At 38.3% G+C, this 18,443-nt stretch overlaps 1 protein-coding gene across 3 annotated transcripts in view; it reads left to right on the top strand.

Moving 5' to 3' along the window:
- The window catches only part of RSRC1 (arginine and serine rich coiled-coil 1), a 171,037-nt gene that overhangs the window by 83,678 nt on the left and 68,916 nt on the right, over positions 1–18,443 (top strand). For all 3 annotated transcript variants that reach the window (XM_042793813.1, XM_042793800.1, XM_033000092.2), the window contains one exon: positions 9,875–9,926. In XM_042793813.1, the coding sequence (XP_042649747.1) occupies positions 9,875–9,926 (52 nt within the window). The remainder of the gene's footprint in view (positions 1–9,874; positions 9,927–18,443) is intronic.

Raw genomic sequence — 18,443 nt, forward strand, 5'->3', positions numbered from 1 at the left:
GAAATACACTATTTGTAGTATATAATATTGATTGGGTTCTGGTTAAGTCCTGTGTAACTGGGCATAATTTTTGATAGAACATTTGATGGAACATTAAGCTGAATGCTAATTTAGAGATAGCTAGGTGTTCGTGATATTTGAAATGCTTTTAATTTTAAAAATGTTTTTTCTTTTATTTTTCAATCACTGCATTTTAATTCAAAGATTCCAAAGGAGATGTGACTCTTCTTCTGTGAGGTATTTATTTCAAAAATATGTTTAGAGAAAACTAATCTCTTTGTGGAAGAAAATAAAGCAGTAATTCATGTATAAACTCCTACTGGTTTTAATTAATCTGTGTTTTCTGTTGTGTACTCCTTTATTTCTAGTCAGTCCAACTTTAGCTGTAGCTTTCTTAAAAGCAGTTTATAATGTATAAATTCAAAAATTTGTTTTCAAAACCTGGATTTATCTGATACTATTTTTATATAGGCATACTACTTTTTTTGTAACATAATGTACCAGAAATAGAAAACACTGATTGAAGATAAATGGAAAATCGATATTTAGAAGCTAAATATTAATAACCTTATAATTTTTTTAAGCAGTAGAGATCATTGCTACCTTTGCTGCCTTTCGTTTTGGATTAGGATTTACCCTCTAATGCTCGAAAGGGTTCTCAGTTCATATTCAGCTCAAAGATTTGTAATCGGAAAAATTTTCAATGAATTTTTACATGAATCTGTAGAATAATGACCAGATGAAGATGTCGATGCAAGAGTATCTATTCTCTCAACTCTTTTATTTATCAAAACTTTGAATTTTCTTTGTGAGTGTTACTATATTTCCATGAGAGTATAATGTAACATGATATTCTGGGCTGCTACTAAATAAATGGGTGGATGGTAATGTTTAGCCTTTAGTATGTATCTGGATATAGTATTATCTATATTTTTCTCTCTTCTTAAAGAAGTCATGCAGAGTTTATGGCTGTGTGAGTTTAACATTTTCGGTAATTTTTCCTTTTTAAAAGATCTGGATTTGCCTCTTTTTTTTTTTTAAATCTTATTTACAACTCTGTATTTCTGGTGGCTAGTTAATCCGTTTTCTGAATCCACTTCCAGTAGAAAGGCCATTCTCCTTGATTTTTCTCAATAATTTTCACTGAAAATAATATGTTTTATGGTCCTTTTAAAGGAGCACTTGCTACAGCAATATGCAAAATTATTTGAATGCCGAATTAAAATCACTGACATATGTTTGAGCTATATGTGGCTATTTGCCACAGATATTGCCTTCTACCTTTGATTTTGTTCCAATAAGTCACTGTTACTTATTTCTCAAATTTTTATTTGCTGATAGGCTAAAGTAAGATGCAGTTTTTCCTGACCATCTTGAGTATAATGGTTCTCTGAAGGTGCTGGGGAAACCTGTGTCTGTCTCTGAAGGAAAGCTGAGTTAAGTGGAGTGTATGCAAGGATCTGTGATTAAAGTTAACAAATCCAAATGCTTTAATGACCATTTATGTCCTGGATGATAGAAGGAAAAGGATTTTCTGAATCCTATGCTTTTGAGATATGGCACGAGTCAAAGTGTCTGTTATGTTTAGGGACAATATAATGTGTTTTCCCCTTTGATCTCAATTATGTATGAAAATTCGGTTGGACAAAAAGCATGTAGTCCAAACACTCTTTTGTATTTTAACAGAAAATTCTGACATTCCGTTAAGTTGTTTAGCTGCTTTATAGCTGTGACTTTATAGTTATGCCAACAATTTTCTCTCTCCTCTCTGGGCTCTGAATTTTGATGATTGGGCCATATCATTCCCTTTTGTTATCTTTCCTTCCCAATTTTGTTAACTCTGCAGTCTTGGAGGAGCAGGACTGATCAGGGCTATCTGTTACAGCTTGGAAAAGTTTTCCAGACCTTTCTGTCAAGGTACAGGTATTTTTTCCCGGCTGTGGCTGGGAGAGCCTTCTTCCATGAACAGATCCTCCTTGATTATCTTTTCAGTGTGGTGTATGTGTTGCTTAGTTAAGCTGTACTTTTCACTTCATCATTAGTCATATTCTTTCTGTGGCCTTTACATACATTAAAGGGAAAAATGGCTTTTCTGGCTCCTCTTCTATTTATTTTTTTTTTTTTGTGTGTAATGATTGCCCTTTCCTAGTTAGTATGTTGCTGATGCTGGCGTCTTTGTTTGTTTGTTTTTATGCAAGTGCCAAAAACATCTATGTGTTTGATGGACAGATATTGCTATTATTCCATGCTTTACATGATTTTTCTCCTCTTACAATTCCTGTATATTGTGCTTTGATAATTATATATATCTGACAACATTTAAGACCAAATTTTTTGTTATGAACCATTCTATTTCAGTGCTGTTATGGAACATTGTAGTAATTTGCATTAAACCATAGCTAGCATGTGTTGATGGGAGGTCCATAAAAAGTATAAAATTCTTAGGAAATGGAGTATTAACTGTTTCTTGAGCTTCAAATGTTTTCTGTTCCTTTTTAGGCTACTTATCTACTGTAAAAAAATACCAGGATTTTGCAATAAAAAAATATTTCTGCTTTTTAATATCTGTAGTTGTCTACTGTGCTTCTTGGAGACTGTAAACAGCCTAACAATTCTTTAGATTTTTTTTTTTCCCCTATTCTTTCCCCGGTTTCATCCTTTGTAGTAGTACTATTGTAAAACTGCTGTGTCAGTATAATAGAATTTTTGTGTGTTTCGTTTTTAGCTGCTAAACACTTTCATACAGCTAATACATCAGCTGGATAGTAGTAAAAACAAATTCTCATTTCTCCATTGTCTATAACAGATGATAGTTCTGGTCAAGAATCAAACTGGGAAAAATCTTAATTGTCTGTAAAGTGAACAGAATCAGTACCATCTCTTACTGGGTACATTTTCCCAATTTATACATTTCCCCAGTTTCTCAAATGTTCAATTTTTTTGAAACAGGTAGATCTATATTAGGTCAGGACACTGGTCCTACCATAGCCTATATCTGAGTGTATTACTGACTGATTGTATCAGAGAAGAAACACCAACTTAGATGTGAATATCATTTTAACATCCAATCATTTAAGCTGATTTATGTCTGAAAATTTAAAGATTTTAATTCCAATAGTGCTGGATATGCTTATTATGTTTTCATGTTATTAATTCATATTATGAATTCATCTGAAAGTGGTTTTTTTGTTTGTTTGATGTGAAAAAATGTTCCTCTGTCAGTTTTGAAATTGCAACTCTTAAATTCATTCTCTTTGCTCTGGCTCATCTAACAAAAAGACAACGATTACAAATCCTCAATCTCCTCTGTTTTTATGTTTTTTTAAAATATTGTATGCACCTTTGAGGTATTCTCTAATACAAATGAGTTCCTTATTTTCAGCTTCTTTGGTATTTTTTTTTTTAATCACCTAATGAGGAATAAGTGACTGAAAAGGAAACCAACCATTCCTATGCTAAACAAACATGTCGCATATTCTTTTTCATAATTTGATCAAGCTCTGTTTAAAAGATAGCTGGGGTTAGGGTTCTTTCCTCTTTTCCTGTTGAGACAGATTTACTAGAATTGGGATATATAATATTTCAGGTGGAGGCAGGCCACTGACTTACAGAATATACTAAAATGAAATTATACATCTATTGCCTTTGTTTAATTTTTGTCATTTCTTCCTTGTCTTTTCTCATTACTGATAAACACTGAGGTCTGCATTTAGCTGTCCACAATGTTGCTAAACTGTTTTTTCCTGAATTGATACTGTTTGAGAACACAGTAAGGTAGATGAGAAGTTCTCCTTGGTGTGCATTACTCTGTATTTATCAGCATTACATTTTATTCCATTCTGTGCTGCTATTATCACTTGATCTGGTTAAGCCTCTCTGTCTCCTATACCCCTAAATGTTGTATTTACCTGTGCATTTGATGGAATGCTATCATTCAGCGTCTTTTCCAGATCCTTACTTGCAGCTGTAAAACCAGTCTCCATTTTAATATGGAACAGGTAGTGATTGCTAATACCAGTGAGAAGTGGTCTTTGGTTATTTTGTGCCTTGATTACTTCTTTTCTTTTCTTATACAGGGCTTTAATTAAAAGCTTTTGTCGCTTGAATGAAAACATCAGCTTGTCTTTCCAAGCTACTGTATCAGTGTATTTGAGGAGATAGAATAGACTCATGAGATTTGGTTGTTTTTTTCAGTGAAGCCATCATTTAGTGTATTAACGGGACGCTTTTCCCTCTGCTCTGGAGGGAGCCTCTCCTCTACTGCTATGGCCTCCGTCTGTTCAACTGCAGGGCCGCCATCTTTATCCCTGCAAAACAATTCTCCTCTTCACCCCAGCTAACCACGACCTTGTCTTGCACTTTGCTCGGCCGGACTCTGGTCTCCCCCTGCACCTCCAGGTCCCCTCGCCGCGGGCCCGACAGTGCGGCCTGCCGCCGGCCTGACATGGCGGCTGCTGCCGGCCCAACATGGCGGCTGCCGTGGGCCCGACAGGGCGGCCTGCTGCCGGCCCGACATGGCGGCTGCTGCCGGCCCGACATGGCGGCTGCTGCCGGCCCGACATGGCGGCTGCCGTGGGCCCGACAGGGCGGCCTGCTGCCGGCCCGACATGGCGGCTGCTGCCGGCCCGACATGGCAGCTGCCGTGGGCCCGACAGGGCGGCCTGCTGCTGGCCCGACATGGCGGCTGCTGCCGGCCCGACATGGCGGCTGCTGTGGGCCCGACAGGGCGGCCTGCTGACGGCCCGACATGGTGGCTGCCGTGGGCCCGACATGGTGGGCTGCCGCCGGCCCGACAGGGCGACCTGCCGCCGGCCCGACATGGTGGCTGCCGCGGGCCCGACATGGTGGCTGCCGCCAGCTCGACATGGTGGCTGCTGCTGGCAACGTGGAGCCTGACGCAGTTCAGGATTTGCAGGTGAGGAGACTGCACTGTCAGGCATTTCCTGAATTGCGGGAAGAATCAATTCACTTCAATATTTAAAAAAAAAAAAATATTTTTTTCTTTCCTATACAATTCCTTTGGTCATGAGTGGAAAGCAAGCCTTGAGAAGAATGTACAAACAGAATCACTTGATGAAGCCTCCAGAAGAGTCGTGGTTGCAGTAACACTGGGGAATTTCTCTTATTTTCTCAGCCTTGCCAACTTTTCTTTTTCTGGAATTCATTGCAAACGATGTTTGCTTTAGGTTTCTGACCCACTTTGGAAGTATTTCCAATAGTTTTGGATCACTGTCTCTTCAGACAACTAGGAAACTTCTGGTTTTGTTCTTGCTTTTTCTTGTCACACTTTTTCTTAACCTCTTTTTGTGCTCATCAGGCATTGGGAAAGACTAGCTAAGTGTCCCCAGAAAACTGAGGATAGGCTGGAGTTAAAACAAGAAGATGGATTTGAGCTTTCAAAATCATATATAAGGTTACTTAAATAGTGGTTACCTGCTGAGTCCTTTGGGTGTTGTTTTGATTTTGTTTTTTAAACTGGAATTTTACTGTATACATTTGCATCGAGAGCAATTTGAACCTGAGGAAATGACATCTCGCTGAGGAAATCTGTATTTGACACAACTACAATTCACATTCTATTTTTCAGGTGCCATGTCTGGTTGTGCTAATATCATCCCCAAAATATGAGTAGGAACATACTATATTGCCACTGTTACAATGGCATTTGGCCATGAGGCCATGAGTCATCTTCTGAAAGAAACCTGGACACAAACCTTTTCTGCAGGGGCAGAAATAACATTAAGACTTTTCAACTAGTATAAACAAACTAGCTTGCAAGGGTCGGAGGTCTATAGCTTCATAGTTTTCTAGTGTAACATAATGCCTGCAGGAAATTCTGGTTTTATCAGTAAGTGGAAAATCTTTTTAAATTACGAACTTGACTATTTTTGTTAAACAAATTTGATATCTTACGTCCTCTCTGCAAGTAGAACATTGAGTTATAATTTCAGGCTGCATGTGTATCTAAGCTAAGGAATGGAATCATGTTTGCTATGGGAATCGTGGCATTTAGGGGCTGCCACTCATCTCTGCTGGTAGAGGGCTTAAGGATTGCTATTGTTGTCTTTATTCGATAAAAAGATAAAACATCTGTGTAAAAAAAATCCACAAAAATTGATCACTATCACACTAAGGTTTGTTAGGCTTTTATAGAGATGTTAAAAGAGAGTAAAGTCCTGTAGTTAAATTATACCCAACCAATGTCATTAGTGATGAATAGGAGAAATTGAGCATGTCCAGTTTTAGCACAGACCAGTGACATATTCTCTATCAAAATTCTATGTTCATAAAAATCAGGTAAGGGAGCATTGCAACTCAAAATACTTCAGCATCATTAACTGCTTGAATCTTGTGATAATGTAATGTTTTCCAATACTGACAAGACCCACATGCACTATTGTGTGTGGTTTTTTTTACAAAGTAAGCACCAAATTTAAAGTCATGAGACACTGGTTTTAGTGCAGTTTTATTAAAAAAAATATACTACTTATGAAAACAGTAGTGATGTGACTCAGTGGACATTCTGCAAAGAAATACAATTTAGGAAGGATGTGCCACATCTTCCTAAAAAAGCTTGCATTAAAAATTGAATACATATAATCAAGTTTTTGCTTGAGAGATTAATAACAATTATTAATGACGTGGATATTTCTGTTTAATGGTATCCTATAGTATACCATTGTTTTCTAAAGCATGATTCTAGTGTGTTACCAGGCACTGTTTGACATATGTAAAACTCGTCGTTACAGATACTCGACACGCCTCGAATCATTTTACAATGTGCCTGTTAGAGAAATTCCTTTCCTGCTTTTACAGTTTGTGGTCACCTTCATCAGCTGGTACTATAAATACTTACAAATACTGTTTTTCTTTACACTATTTTGAATTCTTTTCTTTCCATGTTATGCTTAAGACTGTAAGGAAAGTAAGAGGGTTTATTTTGCAACTTGAGCTTAACATCGCTCTGATAATGTTTCCTACATCAATCATTTCACCATTTTTAAGTTTCCTGAGGGTTTTTCTGATTTTTTCCACTTAATGGTCTTCTAAATCAATACTAACATCCAGTAGTTGGTCTTTCTCACACATTGCTAACAGCTTGTTTGGGGGGTTTAATTGAGATTTTCAGATGAATTCGTCTTTGTCCATTTTCTCAGAGCGTTGGCCTCATCAACCAGTTGGACAAGTGCTTTCTGGAGCGAAGATAGTAACCTGTATTTGAAAACCCTTCATCCATTCGTTGTTTAGGGCATATTGATTGATAACAGACAGGCATCTATACCAAGTTCTCCTGTGGGTATGCCAGTGTCCATAAGCAGTGGAGTGTCAGTGCTACGTCTGCGGTCAGGGTGAAGGGGAAGACATCTGGAAAGCAACTGCCTGTGCAGGATATTGCTGAGTAGAAGAATAATTTTAGTCTCACCTACCTTATACTGACAAGACGCATTCCTGCCTCCATGAGAAGAGTGGGAGAAGGCATTTTGGGTTATGTGGAGCACTTCGGAGCAGGGGGATCAGTTGTGTCAGTGTTGGTGGAGCTTCATGTACAGTGCTGGGAGGCGGCACTTGTACTGCTGCTCACTGCTTTCCCTTCTCTCCATCTGGAGACTGGTTTAACATTTGCTTTTTCAGGGAATTGCTCTTTGTGTGGTAGTGCTAGATGTTGCCACTGTGGGTTTTGAATATGCTAATAACTGTCAGTGGAACATCTTTCTCTATTCTCTAGTGCTAAACAGACTGTTCCGTGGCCAAAAATAAGAGATCCTTTTATTTGAGAAGTCCAGAAACTTTTTTTAAATATCTGACTGGATAATTACTGTAAGAATAGAAAATTGTGTCTCAACGCAACCAGTGGCGTAGCATTTGAGAGACACTTGAGTCTTACAGAAAAAAGCTGCTTTAGAAATGCGTTGGCTTGTGCTTTTGCCTGCGTTGGGTTGGGCAGCCCGTGGGAGTCAGAGGTTGGGAGGATGCTTGTGCAAACTGCTCAGGCTGTGGGGATGCACTGTGGCCTGGACAGGGTGGGCGAGCAGTTAAGTTAATCAAACACTTTCTTGCAGAATGGACAAAATAAATACAGGAGACTGCTTTAATGTCCTGATAGATGGGGTTGCACAAAGACTTGGACTGTTCATGTGAAGACGTGAGCGCAGATCATATTTTACACCAAACGCTTTTTCTTCTCTGCTAAATTGTGCTGCAATAGTTTGCCATACTGAAGTAACCCTGGTATTTTTTTAAAATCTAAAGTTGTCATAGGAATGGAAAAACCGCAAACCCAAGTACAGCTTTTCTGAAACTTTAGGAAGTTGGGCGAGTTTGTTCTGGATGGAAAGCAGATCTTTTTCTTCCTCTCCTTTCTTTCCTGTAGCAACGTACTTAATATACCAAAACATATTGTAATAATTAGTTCGTTGCAAGAGGAAGAATTTTGAAGATATTTTTACAATAAATTTCAAGATTTTTCCTCTGTCACCAAAATTAATGGTCAACTCTGATGGTAGCATTGGTATAGTAGTTATAATAGTAAATTTTGCCCAGTAGTTTTGAGTTTGTGCAAACAGCTAGCAAAATTATAAACTAAAAATATTAGGCCTCTGTACAGCTAAAATCTGGATCTTCATTTAAATTTCTCAATCTGCGGATTAATGTGACGTCTTTCATATTGCATGCTAATGAAAGGCGCAGCCTAAAAATTTTTGTAGTAGGAATTGAATTGCTCTTTGTCATCAGTTAGCCTCTCTTAATAGGTGTAGACATAATGTAAAACAAAGGATTAAAAAATAAATAAAAAGAAATAAGCCCCTAAAAAGCAGAAAGTGGGGATTTTTATGAATTGGTAGAAGGTGGCCATTTTAAGCATATTTTATAATAGTGTGACATAGATCCTGCTGTAAAAATCTGCGTTTGAGCACAATGCAATCTGAGACATCTCTGGTTGAAAGAGATTTTGAGAAAAGCTAACTCTCTTTCCCTACAGAGCATCATCAGCTGGGACATTCATAGCAAAGAGCTTTGCCTGATTACCTTGATTAATATTTGTATGGCTAATGGGGTGAAACTGGAAGGGTGCCAATTCAGACTGGCTATCAGAAAAGACGTTCTAGTATCAATATCTGCCTAGAAGAGTTTTCAAAGCTGAACAATGACACCACAAATTTTCATCATGTTTTGGTTTTAGTGCAGAGCAGAAACCTCCCAAACTTTTCGGATGCTTACAGAAATAATCAACTTCTGAACTCCATGACGAATGTGTTTTGTGTATAAATTTAACTGTGAAAACGTTTGAGTGGCTTCAAAATTAGAGGGATGGCAAGCACATTGGACACAGTAAAACATCACTTGGAATAATTAGCATAGTGGGTACACAGCCAACAATATGTTCCTTAACCCAACAGATGTGAAGAAATACCTTAAGGAGAGAGAAGAAGTCAAAACAGATAACAGAAGTAGTGTGAAAAACTCGCCATATTAATCATATTAAACCCAGATTTTGAGCATGCTTATGTAGCCCTGTATTTTTGTGTAATGAGGACACCAAGATGCTGGGGAGGATTTGGTGTTGGAGGACTGAGAAAGGAGCTGGAGGTGGCCTTCAGCCTGGCACTGGGTGCTCAGGTTGGTCGGGGTGCCACAGCGCTACCCAATCGGGACGGTATTTTCTGTCAATTCTGAAAATTTACCTGATAGTTTCTAACTCAAATGTGATAGTATTCATTTCAGTCTGGAAGTTTCTTTGGACGGCGCATAGCACGGAGCCACTCGCAGAGTGAGAGCTCCCTGTCGGTGATGGCGGTGCCGTAGTTGGTAATGTGTGACCTTGCATGTCAAATGTGCAAACAGTTATGAAGATTTATAAATCCTCTCTTTTCAGACTCCTGCTGAACAGGCCAAAGCTAGATTACAGCTGGTTCTTGAGGCAGCTGGTAAGTGTTGCTATTATAAGTAAAATTATATTATTCAAAAATGTATTTGACTTCTGTAATGTTGGATAGTAATTTTATCCTTTTCTGTTTGGCAAATGCTGAGTCCTTTTCTCCATAGCTCACTTCAATTTCTGGTATAAGATGAAACTGGTGTCCATCATCACTGGCATTTAGTAAATCCCTTTAAGGAGATAAAAATAAGTAATTTTTGTTTGCTGTTGAGAACCAAGCACTCAGACTTCATGTGTTTGTCCTCTTGCTGCTGCTGCTGAGACTTTATTCGGTGCTCTCAAAAATTTGCTTTTGTTTCTTTAGCCTTTAGCACTGAACTGAATTGGTGCATGTATGTATATTTATTTATTTGAAGTCATAGCTGAAATAAGTAGCAAGCTTTCCAAAAGGCTCAGATCAAGACACTGATCTACATGTTAGTCCTCTACAGAGGGAAACATTCCTATTTAGTCTAACCACTGTAAGAAGGAAGGCAAGATGCATATCTTGGTAACTATTTTTAGTTTTGGATTAATTAATGGTATTTAATTTAAATAAAAATTGGAGAAATCCTGTAGTTTAATGGAAGGTCTAAAACTTTAAAGAAATTGTTGTCCTGTTGTACCAAAGATGAGAAGATCGTGCCTCTTACCCTGCCTTTTAAGCAAACGTTGCATTGAAGTCCACATGAAAGCTGAGAGACAAGATTGTTCCTAAATGGACGGGAATTCCTCTTCTTTGGTTTATTTTTAGTAATCTAATAGTGTTCAGTACACAGCTCTGACCGCTTCGCAGGTTTTCCCCCGTGGAAGTTGCTGTGGGTTTGACCCGTGGTGTATCTTGCACCGAGGTCCGTGGGGCTCCTTGCCACCCTGGGGGGGTCTCACACCCTCGTGGTGCCGCGGCGTGGCTGCACACCCCACTCTTCGCTGGGTTTGGTTCCCAGGTTTGTGTCCTCTCCTCACCCAGCCTCCAAAAGGTTATTTTCAAGAGCTTTGTGTGTTTTGATATGCTTATATTATGATTGTGAAAACATTACTCCAGAACCTTACACTGTAGTAAGATCGTGATAATCATAACAAATTTATAAACCAATAATGATCCTTTTATATAACATTACTGGATGTTCTTTAGGTACTTGCATTTGTCGTCAGTTTATTAAAATAATGATTTAATGCTCTAAAGTTGTAGTCTGTATTGAGGTTTGTAATACTAATTAATTTCTATATCTTATTTTAATTTTCCCATTAAAACTCTGTCAGTTTGTCATGCAAAAAGGAAAGCTTCCAGTATTTCATATGCATTGCAATAAATACATATTTATCTTTAGTTCAGTTTTCATCCCTCTCATATATATATTTCGAAATTACAAACAGCAATTTTGAAGAAATACCATTGTTTGGGGTTTTTTTCCCCCCTTATGAAAACCCACTGTTTTAAGGAATACCCATCTTCTCACACTGCTGATATATTTTTTTCAAAAATGTATCTAGCCTTTTATATTGTATATCTTCAAATGCATTCTTTGTTCCCCATAACTTTTAATAAGTCTTTGAAGCATATAATTATAAAATAAATGTGACAGCACTGACCTAAAAAAGCACAATTTGTGTATACTACTCACATCTATCACACCTCACTTTTTAATTTAACACCTGGGAAATGTATAAAAGATATCTATGGGTTGTATATCATCATGACCTGGGTCCCAAAAGTTTCCAAAAAACATAAAAGGTCTATGACGTTGTTAAAATTAAATATTCACAATTGAAGTCTGACACTTAGATTGAAGCTGCAAGCTGTTCATAAATAACTCAAGAGTTAATCTGTTTGTTTCTCTTACCATCCCAAATACAGAAAGAAACTCTCTCCTGGCTTTATTTAAGTGTTGGTAATCTCAGACAATTATGAGATCATCCCTCCCTGCTTCTTCCTTCAGTCCTGTTTTCAGGCAATTAAAATGAATTTTTATCTAACTGGTGTGAGAGGAGTGTTGGAAATGTTAATAATACTGTTTCAATACCTTTTTGTGTGTTTACTCATTGTAAAATCTGCACTTTTTTCACCTTTAGATTTCTTTTCTTCAAACTTACCTTAGACTGTTACCGAGCAGCTTTTCAAGGAGTTCATGATCAATAGGTTAATTGCTGTTGCTGTTGTGGCATGACGCTGTATGATTTAATTGAATAGAATGTAAATTTAAATCTGTACTCTAGTAATGATGAACAAAGCTGTTGCTTGTGTGTGTAGTGTTTGATACAGGATCTATCCCAAACTTGTGAATTAACTTGTAGAATATTTGACTGCAGACGTTACTGGAATTGTCCCAATCCCACTAAGTGGGGAAGAAACCTGTGCTTCATTCAAAATGTATTATCTGTTTTTTCATGGTTGTTGATGACATTGTACTCCTTTATGGTTTGGACAAACAAAACAGTCCTACCTTCTACAATGGCTCAAAATTACCAACAAGTGTTGGAGAGGCATTTGGGAAGGTCCTTTTGTTGTTCATCTTTATTGACATGCTGTTATGTTGGCATTTCCATTCCCTTCTCCCCGCCCCTTCTACGCTGCTAATATCCCATTTCCCACAAAGAATCTCACATGTTCTTATATTGTTTGTATTCACATATATTTGCTCATTTCATTCTGAAGATTTCCATATCTTACTATACCTTGAAAGAATTAACCTAGAGAAAATTAACTTTTCTGACTCAGCAAATTTTTTAGTTCTTAATATGCTGGAAATGCCTTTGGATAAGCATAACACAAGTATAGCAAATGGTACTTAACTGTGTAAGGTGACAAATGTTAATGTGCATAAACTGAAGCTAGTTTGTCGTAAAATACTAGTGCTTTTTGTAGGAGCAGTCTGACTTTAACTTCAAGCTGATGGTGGGACATTATTGTGTACGTGCAGAAAAATTGAAGGTGTGTGCTATTGGACATCCATTTTGAGAAAAGAAATTGCCTGTAAGTAATGCTACAACTTCTCAACAAGTTTCTGCTGAACTGGAGAAGTTAATTTTTATTGTGGTTGTGCTGGAAATAGTATTAGAATTGAATGACTTCCATGGGCTAATTAAACCTAGACGAGGCACGGTGGCAGGCTGCCTGGCACTCTGCTGGGAGTACTGCCCCATCTGCGGTCCCCCCCAGCCCGGGAGTGCATGCGAAGAGCTGTATAGGAGCAATTCTTTATCCTTGGTAACTCTTTCCTTTGAAACTTCTCTCTGTACCTGGAAGATATATAGAGTTGAGAGAAAACTATTTGATATCAGGGCTTAAATTCCGGTGCTTTCTTCAAACTGGGCACAAGAACAAATACATATTTGTATGCAATATACGTGCATATTTTTTAAGAGAAGACATTTGGGCTGTTGCTCTGTCAGAGAGCAGGATGTCTGAGGATGCTTTGTTCTAATTTAAAAGCAGGAATTCCCAACTTTTCTCCAAGCATAGGAAGCATCCATCCAAAAGCTGGTTGCTCTGTTCCTGTGCGTTAGGGTAGTAAAACAGCTAACCCTGCTTTCGTGCCAAGTACTGCAGACAACGGCATTAGCTACAGACAAGAGGCACTTTAAAAAGGGGTGTGATTTTGGAAAGAATTAGGTACAAAAAGGTTTAGATAGTGCTTGTTTTGCTTTATTCTTCTGTTGTTTCAGTGATATATTTACGTGTTAGAGTTGTCTTTGTAGTATGAAGATGTTTGTGTGTATGTTCTTGCTTCACAACAACCCATTGACATGGAAATTATGTGTCTCTATCCCTGTGGGTTTTTAAGCAAGAGAAAGTGGTATATCGAAATACACTAATAATGTTATGGATATACAGAATATAGGTTTGAAAGTGCTTTCAGTATGTTAACTTTTCCAAGTCCTGTTCTAGTACAATGGCCATAGTTTAAAAAAAGTTAATTCTATGTTATTTTGTTCCCTTCGCTCTTTACTGCCTTCTTTATCACCAGAGCTGCTTGATTTTAGGGAAGGTAGGTCCAATCACCACCTGATCAGCCTCAGCAGGAATTGTAGATATTTAGTATCTTGGGAAAATCTGCTTTTAGAATCCAACTTAGATATTAATTTAGGAAATAACAACTGATTTCTCTGAAAGACAAAAGATAGCAAATAGTAAACCAGACTCTTTTAAATTGGATTTTTTTTTTTTTTTTTTTTTTTGCTGGTTCATTTTGGGGATGGGAATTATGACTTCTGGTCTCTCTTTGTAGGAGATCTAGGAAAATAAAAAATACTCACCTGTATTTGTGAGGGGATGAGGGGAGGATGACCATTTTTATATTCAGGTAATATAGTGCTGTCAAGAAGTTTTGTCTCCAAGTCCTTTGTTCATGCCGACTTTGCTATGCACGTTGTTAAATAATTTTTTTCTTTGTTGGTGTAGATTATTGTCAGTATCTTTGTTCTCATTAGGCAGGGCAATACTTGAAGATAGCAAAGCAGTCCACTTTAATTTTTAAGGCAACTGATTTTTGATTTATAAAAACTGTCGTTCAGTAGAAGTTGTTGGTCTCAGCTATACATTTATATTTGCACAACCTTATTTATTTACCCTTCTTAATATTGAGATACAAGAAAGCCTTTTTAGCATCCTCTAACAATATCACAGCAACTTGCCATGTTAGAGCAGATGTTAAGCAGGCAATAGTTGAATGTTAATTTTGAGAGGGTGGTATGTTTAAGCCTATCTGAAGTATGTTGCATGTGGGCCTTCCAGACTTAGCTACAATGCTTTGTCTCTTGGGAGAATTTTAAAGCTAAACCTCTTTCTTTTTGTCACTCTATATGGACTCTCTCAAGTCAGTATAAAGCAGATCATCCCTAGGCTAAAGCTCTTCAGCTTTTGTTATTGGGCTCTGTAGACCTGTAATTAGGCCTCCTGGCAGGCCTTGCAGGCCAGTTAATGGTCATATGGAGTTTCTATGAGGCAGACTGGCTTTGTATAAATCCTTCGTAGGGATACGTTTATGGGTCACTTCCTACCAGGCCGGGGCTTTGTGCCGCTGCCCCACGGGCTGACAGGGAGCAGGTTCCCTTGACCATCGACAGCTCAGTTTGCGGCGCACAATCTACCCGGCTAATCCCCAGTGTAAACAGAGGATTTAGCTGAGCTTCTGTCACTTACAGTTGCCAAACCACTTGGGTGTCTGTGATTTCTTTCCCAGACTTCATTACCGAGAGACGGAGAAGCACAGAAGATTTGAGCTGGGGTTTTATGTTAAACGTTGGCTTGCTCGTATCAGCAATTTTAAGGAAAAAGTTTGCCCTGCTTCAAATCCTGCCTTGCTAAAACCCATAAGCTTAACAGAAAACCTCAAATCTTTACAGCTGGTTAATTTGTGCCATAAATTATGGCATGGACCCGTGTTTTCTCATCAAGATTAAAATATGGATGAATATTCCAAAATGTAAATGTACTGATATGAAATAGCATGTGGACATTTCAAACTATCAATATTGATGCCTTTACCAAAGTAGTCTGGAAGTTTTTTCTATGGTGATAAGCACAAATTTCTTACTCTCCCTATAAAGACGATGACAAAAGGCAATTGATCTGGATTTTCAAAGGTCTAGAGTTGAAATAAATGACTGATCTATTTTTGGAATCTGCATTTCAATCTATTGCTGAAAGAGCATTCAAGAATAGAGCATTTTTGCGCAAAGAATTCTTGACAGAGTATATTTAAAGGAAACTTCAGAACTGAGACACTAATATGACATTAGCAATATGCGGTAAAAATTGATGAATACAAATCATAGGCATTTAACATTTATCAGATCTGTTTGGCAGCAGTTCTGGATATTGGATATTTAACTCATTATCTTTGAATTATACTATCAGATTCCTCCCTTTAATTTTGTACCATGCATTTTTATTGCAGTTTACATATTTCTTAAAGAGAAAATCATTGAATATAGCAAGTATTTTGGCCCTAGCTGTTGTGAAAATTCAAATGTTTTATAATATTGCATTTTTTTAAAATCTACCCATTATAACACATGCTACTGGGGAGAAAAATCCTAATTTGCACTCAGTGCCTGATAAATAAATAGTCAAATATTCTCCTCTTTCTGGTATCAAAATGGCTCATAACAGATGTGGCTGAAAGGACCACATACGTAGACTGTATGATTTTAGTCTGGTGGAACTAATAGGATCACTTGCTACTTTATAGATTCTTGCTTTTCTTTTACTTTAATAAAAACTGTTTAGTTAAATAGGATGGTCTCTATTTTGCTCTTTTCTAGCTATACAAAGTAGTAAGGCAGGCAGGTGGCAACAAGTATGAAAAATTTCCTTTTCTTGGTGCTTATTTTTAAATGCCAAACTTAAAATGTTTATGGATTTCTCATTTTGATTATGGTTTTCTTACTTTTGATTTTGCTATTTGTGTTCTTTCTACTGAAAACGTGATGGCCTTTGTTTGAATTTCTAATTATGCAAACAATTTTAAAACGATGGATAACATATGTTGGTATATATGCACAAAGGATGAAATAATATAGAAAATATTTTACCTGTCTCATGGAAATTTAAAAATAACTTTAAAAATCTTTCCTCAGAAATGGTAAGAATTTGAGTTTACAGCAAACTGAAAAGTTACTGAACATTGAAAAAAAGTTTAGTATTGTTACTATGTGAGTATGCTCAGTTTGATTTAATATAAAATTCTTATTTCTATCAATTTCAAACAGTTGTTTTGAGTAGTGTCTATTGACAGTTTGGATAATTGAATTTTACTTCTATTTATATAAAAATCTCAATTCTGTGTTCAAAAATGTCTTACTGAATTACCTCTTCTCTATATGACAAACATGGATGTAGGCGCTAAAAAGGTTTTTAAAGGTATGTTGTGCAGCATTTACAGAATCATGTCATAGAATGGTTTGGGTGGGAAGGGACCTTAAAGCCCCCCCAGAGCCACCCCCTGCCCCGGGCAGGGCCCCCTTCCCCCAGCCCAGGGGGCTCCCAGCCCCGTCCAACCTGGCCTTGAACCCTTCCAGGGAGGGGGCACCCACAGCTGCTCTGGGCACCCTGGGCCAGCGCCTCACCCCCGCACAGGGAACAATTTCTGCCTTAGATCTCATCTAAATCTTCCCTTTTTCAGTGCAAAACTGTCCCCCCTTGTCCCACCCCCACCCCCTGACCCAGAGTCCCCCCCCACCTCTCCTGCCCCCCCTTTAAGCCCTGGGAGGCCGCTCGAAGGTCCCCCCGGAGCCTTCTCTTCTCCAGGCTGAACCCCCCCAACTCTCTCAGCCCAGCCCCCCAGGGGAGCTGCTCCAGCCCCCCCAGCATCTCCGTGGCCTCCTCTGGCCCCGCTCGAGCAGCTCCGTGTCCTTCTAATAGACAGTTCCTGAACCCCAAGCTAAGGAGAATTTGGATGGATAAGGATCCGTTCCTGCTGAAAACCCCACCAAACAAGCAGGTGTATGCGGGCACAGCAAGCACGATGTCGGAGCACCCCTCCTGCAGCTGCAGCTCTCCGGGGCTGGGTGACGATGCTGCAGGACATCCTCCTGGGTCTCCAGCTCAGAGGAGGCCCAGGGACCTGGACAGAGGATGCCAAGAGCTGCATCAAATCACTGCATCTTTTAAATCACTTGTCTCCATCCCATCGCAGGCAACTTGGTTACTTTTGCTGCCTCTGTCAAGCATTTATAGTTGGCAACCTCCTGCTCCCTTACTCTGAGAGGGCTTTGAGTCACAGGATCAGGACCTCGGGTGTTGTTATACTTCAGGCTACAAAATAGCGTGTAGTAATTATTTCAGGTTAAGTTTTTATCATGCTCTTATGCTGAGAACAACCTGTTAGAACATTTAAAGCAAAACAAAAAAAGGAAGTGGTTTAAAAGAAGTTTTAGGTTGGACTTCATGAAGCTCACTTTGCAAGGCTGTCCTGAGGAGGCCAGAAAATTTTTCATATTTTCAGAAATAAATCTAAGGAGAAATTGTCATTCCCATTGCTGCTGTGGTTTCAACTACAAGCATTAATTGCTTGTAGAGGCAAGAAATTGCCACTTGTGGTTTTTCTTCCTTAATGCCATTGTCATTTCAGTACTCTTTCCGTGTTATCTCTTCACCTAATGGCTGAGAGTTGGTCAGGAGTAGAAGGTTTTGCTGTTTTGCCTTTCTGTATTCCTCACGTGAGCAAGTGATACAGAAAACTTCATAATGAGACTGAGAACTTGAGAGGGAAAGATAAAACAATTGTTCAGAAAACATACATGTGAGGCATAGCTATTGCAATATAACCTCAATTACAGTTTCGTTTTTTTTTTTTTTTTTTTTTCCCAAATACTAAGATAATTATCTATTTATTTGTACATGTTAGCATTAAGAATTGGCTGGTGCAGGGATGGGCTACCACAGGCACAGGTGTAGTGTTTGGCACTGGTCAAGGTTTGGGCTGGCAGTAGTGATAGACAGTTTAGTTAAATGTGGTTTGTACTAAGCAGAGAGTTTATTCGTCATTGGCTAATACAGGAAATAAATAAATGCACAGAGCAG

The sequence above is a fragment of the Tyto alba genome, unplaced genomic scaffold, assembly GCF_018691265.1.
Source record: "Tyto alba isolate M040663 unplaced genomic scaffold, T.alba_DEE_v4.0 Super-Scaffold_10, whole genome shotgun sequence".
Lineage (NCBI taxonomy): Eukaryota > Metazoa > Chordata > Aves > Strigiformes > Tytonidae > Tyto > Tyto alba.